Genomic DNA, 7,197 nt, shown 5'->3' with positions numbered 1-7,197 from the left:
TTTGTGAGGATTTTTCTTTTTCTATTTTTTTTTTTTTTTTACACGTGTAACAGCGACTTACTCAGCTGTGCTTTAAGCGACAGAAGGACAGCCTAAAAATATCCTAAAAAAAAAAGAACGCGCAAGAAACAAAAACTATAAGTTAGAAAGAATAAAGGGATACTATATCTTTGAAATGTAAATATGAGAAACACATAGGCTTTGCAAAGACATTTAAATTAAGGGGAATGTAACAGGGCCAAAAAAAAAAAAAAAAAAGAAGAAGAAGAAAAAGAAAAAGAATTTAAAAATCCAGAGATATTTTAGGATCACGTAAGCAATACTGTAAAGTAGATTGCGGAAGATGATGAAGACGGACCAAAGAATGTGGTTGAGCGTGGGAGGGAAAGTGCAGAAGCTTCAGACACACTGTCAAAGTTGAGCAAAGCACATGACTTTCAGTGACACTAGACAGAAAACCTAATGTAAGAGGATAATGTGATACGGAAAGATTAAGAATGGAAGATACAGTATAGTGTTCTATAACCCTGGTGTGATGGTACCACTTTTTTTTTTTTCCTTTTTTTTTTTTTTTTTTAAACCACTTTTCACACCATTTTCGGTGAAGTTCATATTGCACAAAGCTAAAATGCCCTCTTTGAAAATCAACAGATAACATATGAGGCATAAGTTCACACAGGTAATCGGATTTGGGTTGGATTTTTTTTTTTGTGTGTGTTTTTTTTTTTCTTTCTTTCTTTTTTTTTTAAACAGTTAACAAATCCATAGTTTTCATAATATTCCTCCGCACAATCACTCAGAAAACACAGCAGCAGATAATCTTAATTAGTGTTGACAAATGTAGTCCTCTAAAATGGGGGGGGGGGGGGGGGGGGGGGAAATGATTTTGTTTTTGTCATCAGTGGTAGGGGAGGGTCTGTAAAATCTAACGCTGTGTGTCATGAGGCCAGTGGGCCTTGTAATTCAGACCCCTGTCACTCCAGTAAGAACCCAAATCGACTGAGTCAATCACCTCCAGGCCACACCTTCTCCTCTAATGAACTTCATTTCCCATGATTCCCTCTGTTTTCAACTATGCTCTTCATCTTTCCTCTTTTCGGGAGACTTTTGAGGAATGCCAGGCAGTAGACCTTAGAGAGAGAGACAGATAGCGAGAGAGAGAGAGAGAGAGAGAGAGAGAGAAGAGAAAGAAAAACAAAGAAAAGAGCATAAAACACAGTCTCTCAAAAATATGAGCAATACCAGAATAAAAGCTTTCCTCCTTTTTTGCTTTCTCCTCTTCCTCACCTGATGAAGGTTTTGAAGGCAGCACTCTGAGGGTTGATACAGAGAGGAACGCGTTTGCCCTGCTGATGCTCCGTGATGAAACGATGGATCAGTTCTGAAAAAGGTGAAAGTGAAAGGAGTGAGAGAGAGAGATACAGAGAAAATTAGCATGTAAATAAACCCATCCAAATATTCTCTCAGTATTAAAGCTGAAAGTGGTAAACATACGGTGAAATGTTACTAAGAAGAGGGAGATAAAGTCGGGGAAGAATAGACTGAGAGAGGAAAAAAAAAGAACATCAAAGAGGGCGGAGTTAGTGAGAGTTACTGTTGTTGAGGAATCTTAGCTGAAATCCGTATGTGATAAAGACAAACTGAAGGGCAGAGAGACAGAAAGGGGTGGTGTTGCGGTCACCTTTGCCCTGCCACACGGAGAGCATGCTGTCCTCATAACTGTGACTGAAGGGCCTGTCTGCCGGCGGCTCGAAGTCGCGGGTGTACACACGCCCGCTGGGCACTGAGTAACAGCATTGGCACATACAGGTGTGATACCGCAGACGACCCTCGTCCAGGTACGGGTGAGACAGGGCGTCGCTGCCCGAGATTCTCTTGGCCTATGCACACACACGCACACACACGCACACAAACACACACACACACACACACACACACACACACACACACATTAACAAAACAAAGGATGTCTGGTCAAGTTTTTTTCAGGTCATAGCTTTACTTGGCTGTTTAATGCAATAGTTTAAGCTAGGTGTGTGTGTTTTTTAATACACAAACATAAGAGCAGAGATCAACCATTCTGAGTGCAATGGAGAGGGAGTGTGTTGTTGTTTGTGTGTGTGTGTGTGTGTGTGTGTGTATGCGCTCACAGGATCAAAGACCAGCATTCGGCATAGCAGGTGAACGGCCTCGTGGGTAGCTCCATCCGACAACATGTAGAGAACAGAGAGTGAAGGCTGAAAGGGAAATGAGGCATGGGGAGAGAGAGAGAGAGAGAGCGAGAGAGAAAGAGAGAGCGAGAGAGCGAGAGCGAGAGAGAGAGAGAGAGCGAGAGAGCGAGAGAGCGAGAGAGCGAGAGAGAGAGCGAGAGGGAGGGAGGGAGAGAGAGAATGCCATCATTAAATGAGGCTGGTTCACACCGGTGAAACTAATACCAAAGACATTTATCCAAAACAAAACTCTTAAGTTAAGGCCGAAAAACAGATTATAGGCTTTACTGCAAAGCTGAGAAACATATTATTGGTTTGTAAAGTACACTTCAGAGTGGTGCAGGATGTCTTACTGGTTTTGTTGAGTAGATCACTGGTCTAGTGGAGCATACTGCAGAGTCGTGCAATGTGTTACTGGTTTGTAGAGAGTATTACTGGTTTTGTGCTGTACATTACTGGTTTAGTAGAGCGCACTGCAGTAGTGTAACGTAGAGTATGTTACTGGTTTCGCGGCGTGCATTACTGGTTTAGTAGAGCACACTGCAGAGTGGTGAAGTACATTACCGGTTTGTGGGGTCCTCTCAAAATGTGAGCCCGCGCCCCCTCACATGCCGACGCCATAGCAGAGAGAGGAGGAGTGCCCAAAAGATCAGTGATCAGATCCAACTGAGAGAGAGAGAGAGAGAGAGAACAAAAGCATTGTTTTTGCTTGTCTTGATTCATTAGTCAAAAAAAGACAAACAAACAAACAAATAAATAAACAAACAGACTAAAACCCGGGTGCCTGTAAGCTATATCGCCGGTCTCTAACAGAGCCAGCATTAGATGGTAGCTTTCAGAGCGACTTTGGTTCTGTACCTGCTGAATGGGACTCTGGGCCTGGAAGAGGATCCTTCGGCCCAGCAGCTCGGCAAAGATGCAGCCCACGGACCAGATATCGATGGCAGAGTCGTAATGTCGGCTTCCCATCAGTACCTCCGGAGCCCTGTAGTACTGAGTCACCACCTCCTGGGTCATGTGACGCGACGGGTCCGGCTCCTCTACTCGGGCCAGCCCAAAATCACAGATCTGAGACAGAGACAGAGAGAGAGAGAGAGACAGCATTAAGACACAGAAACACATAGGAGGTAAACAGATATACAGAGATTTGAGCATAAAATCTGCCTGATATTTTACCCTGCTCATTAGTGTTGAGTCAGCATCTCTCTGACAAGACACGTTCAGTGGAAAATTATACTAAATAAATCTGACCAGTAACTCAAAAATATACCACTAAAATAGTGTTTGGCTGGCCTTCCGTGAGATAAACTTTCCAGTTTACAGTAAAATGACTGACAGGCTAAATAATGTTTGTCATTCAAAATAAAATGGCCCTCTTGAAGGCAAATTTCAAATCCGTGATGAGGACTGTGATTTCAACGTTTGAATTTCAAATGAAGGAGCTCTGCGGTCCAGTGTGTGTGTGTGTGTGTGTGTGTGTGTGTGTGTATACCGTCGCTTACCTTCAGCAGACAGTTGCTGTTTACCAGGAGGTTTCCAGGTTTGATGTCTCTGTGCAGGATTCCAGCAGAGTGCAGGTACTTCAGACCTGAGAGAGAGACAGAGAGAAAGAGAGAGAGAGAAAGAGGAGCATAACAAGGAAAAAGAAAGAAAAAGTGAATATTCCCTGAGGAATGTAGAAAAATAAAATGAAGCAACACTCCTGGGTCTATCCAGGCGTCATTGCCACGACCCATGGCGGTCACGGAGACTCTGAGCATGGCTTTCCGTCCACTGCTCTGTACTCCCAGAATGTCTCAGTGACAGATTTAGTGGAGGGTGGACTGGAAATGGATCTGACATGGGGCGGTCTCTTCAGGCTCCAGACATAACAACATGTGGTAACTGGCTGAAGGGTATTGTGAAACAGATTTCTTAATTCCGTCTAACAACAGGACCTAGAAACAGCGACCAAAGACTACTTGTAATGATATTCAACCATCAGTATGGAAGATGATGTCCAGAAGAACAAAGAAAAAAAACATTAAAATCTGTGCAGAGAATGGAGAAGGGGGTGGGGGTGGGGGGTAACATGCACTTGGAGTTTGTGGCCCTTCTGTGCTCTCCACTGGACTCTGAAGCACAGACCTTATCTGTGCCTGATAAAGTTGCAGGCTTCAACATGTACCTTACATAAAAGGCCCCAAAATACATAAACACTACAACTCTCCCAAGACAACTGATCAAGTGACTAGACACAACGTGAAGTGTATACAAAATCAAACCAGACTCACACATAGCAGGTCAGGATGCAACACTGGTTTGCCCCTTCCTGATACTACACAACAGCACAGATGATCGGAATCTCTCCTTTGACACACACACACAGACACACACACACTCACCCCTGAGTATCTGGTAGAGGAACACCTTGATGTGATCAGTTGTGAGGGGCTGAGGAGAAACGATGACTTTATGTAGATCGCTCTGCATCAGCTCTGTGATCACATAGCTACGGCCAAGTTAAGGAAAACAAACCAACACACCTCAATTTCTGCTGCGTACACAACTTACAACACCTACATCCACATCCAAAGGTATATGAATGAGAATCATTGCTATGTTTTACTAATCATCTAACAGAGATGACCCAGACCCAGATTACAGGAGGGGGAGGTGGGGCCACTCAGAGCAGGAAAAATAATGGTTAGGGAAAAATGAACTGATGTTAAAGAAGGTGAAAAGGATACATTTCTTCAAAGCAGTCAATCTGTGGAGGCTGTAGGATGTCTAAAGCCGACAACACCTGTAACGATGAGAAAGTAAACTCTGAACACAGCCAATCATTGACATCAATGCAATCCACATTCAGCAGTCAAATCACCCCTTATGTATGTATGGTTTACTGCAAGCAGTCTTAAAGCAGGTGGTGTTATGGACTGAGATAACATCAGCAGGTCTGTGGTCAGTCTTGTAGTTTGCTAAGCATGTGGTGCATAAACACTGACGCTACGTCAGTGTTTATGCACCACATGCACGATCACTGATCTCAGATCAGCATTAAAGCCCGCTGTTCTAACTAATAAATGTAAGTAGTCAAGAAATCCATTGGAAAAAGGAGTCCTTTCTTTCTTTCTGGCTCATAAAAAAGATTATTTGGCCAAGCCCTCTCTGAATCGTTGGAAAAGCCCCAAGGATTAACGAAACTGATCCTCCATAAAATTCTTAAAATCACCAGCTCACTCATTCTGTCGTGTACTAATGATACCGCAAGACTCTGCTAATACTGTCTCCTCCCAATTAAAGTACAAATTCCAATCCATTGAGCCACATACTATCATTCTGACTCATCACTAACACACCTAATTGAGTTAATGTTCAAAGGCTTGATAAACAGTTGATGAATTGAATCAAGACAGGGTTAGAACAGTTAGTTATGATACTATCTTGTAGCTGACCCTTACTAGAATTCAGCAACACATCAAAAAGAATTAGCTACTGCAACAGCTTTCCAGTTAAGATATGCTCCTGTTTGCCTCTAAAATAAGATGAGGTAAGATGTCAGTTTGTCTGTGTCTACATACAGAAGTACTCAGAATATCATCTATCCCTTTCCTTTTCCCCCGGGTCTTACGTTATCATGTTTGAAGAAACACAGCATGCGGAGTTCTCTGAAAACCCGCTTGCAAGAGACCAAGTTCTGGAAGACGTTAGGCATCTTCTTCAGAGCGACCTTCCGTCCGTCACGAGGATCTGTCACGGACCTAGGTGATAGTAGGTAACGGGATGTTTAAAAAATATATACAATTAGGTGCAATATATATATATATATTCACACACACAAACATATCTAAAGCATACAAACAAGTTTTTACTATAACATGATGTGGCGTCAAGGCGACTCGAATCATGAGTGTAATGTGAAACACTCACCAAACGACCCCAAATGCTCCGTAGCCAATAGGTCTGTCGGGTTCCATCTCGGCCGGACTTGGCACTTCACTGGCGGGGCTGCTATGAGGTTGTGGAACGGCTGCTCCTCCGCCTGTGCTACCTCCAAGAGATGTTGGGTGTCGGGGTGTCCCAGTTGGTGCGTTTGGGGCGCTGGGATTTGGAGTGGCGCTGAGGCCGGTAGAGGTAGAACCGGTGGTGGTGGTGTTAACACAGAAATACTTGTGGCCTACCTCTGAGCTAGGGAACAAGTTACCACATACAGTCGGCCGGATAGACCCATGAAATGCCATTATATTGCAGGGCTGTTCTCGAGACTGCAATAGGTTCTGTCGATTTGTAGCTAGCATTCAGCAGAAGAAACGATTAAGAGCACATTTCGTAATTTGTATTCTCAGACGGACAAGCCACCAAAAATGCAACGTATGTAAACAATGCGGTCTGGTTCAAGTTGTTGGGGCAATTCCGGCTAGCTAACAGTCGTGTTGAGGTAGATACTGGCAAGCGGGTATTTCTTGAAACATTAAACTAACTTTGAAAGTTACCTGAACGTTGAAAAATGGTGAATGATCCAAAATTTACAATTTAATGTCTGGGGGAAACACGCAAACACCTAACTCGAAGACATTTTTTGCTATTCGGACACAGCTTATCAAGCCCGTTTAACATAGGCAATAATAACAATTGCTAAGTTACTGTTGAGCTCAAGAGACTAGTCCAGCAATCTAAAACGAAAGACCGGTGTTGTGTAAAAGCGCAATAATTTCTGTCTTAACAGACAAACGATGATTTTTTCAACATGTTGTAGGTACCAAGACTAGGACAGCCAAACAGGGTTACTTGCCAAGTCAATTACACTTCATGATCCACATCTTTGTTAGGGTCTAAATGGCACTATCCCAGAGAGCGTTAGCTGGCTAGCTCAATATTTGTGTGTTAGCAGATGATAGTTGTTCTTGTATTACTCTGTCAACCTAGGCTGCCGCATTTATGCTGACTTTGTAGCCTCCGTTTGTTACCATAAGACCATTTCGGGGTTTTTCTTTTGCAAGCGCGA

The 7,197-nt window shown here is 43.3% G+C and overlaps 1 protein-coding gene across 1 annotated transcript; it reads right to left on the bottom strand.

Annotated features, from left to right (window-relative positions):
* Positions 1-908: 908 nt before the first annotated feature.
* nlk1 (nemo-like kinase, type 1) lies at positions 909-6,709 on the bottom strand. The gene is made up of 11 exons (XM_030793623.1): positions 6,123-6,709; positions 5,824-5,953; positions 4,940-4,995; positions 4,595-4,701; positions 3,713-3,798; positions 3,069-3,278; positions 2,775-2,876; positions 2,151-2,237; positions 1,682-1,880; positions 1,288-1,381; positions 909-1,130 (listed from the first exon to the last, which is right to left on the bottom strand). The coding sequence occupies exons 1-11, from the start codon at positions 6,488-6,490 to the stop codon at positions 1,082-1,084; spliced, it is 1,488 nt and encodes a 495-aa protein (XP_030649483.1). The 5' UTR covers positions 6,491-6,709; the 3' UTR covers positions 909-1,081.
* Between the last annotated feature and the right edge of the window lie 488 nt (positions 6,710-7,197).

The sequence above is a fragment of the Chanos chanos genome, chromosome 16, assembly GCF_902362185.1.
Source record: "Chanos chanos chromosome 16, fChaCha1.1, whole genome shotgun sequence".
Taxonomy (NCBI): domain Eukaryota; kingdom Metazoa; phylum Chordata; class Actinopteri; order Gonorynchiformes; family Chanidae; genus Chanos; species Chanos chanos.
This window is presented reverse-complemented; position numbering and strand designations above follow the sequence as displayed.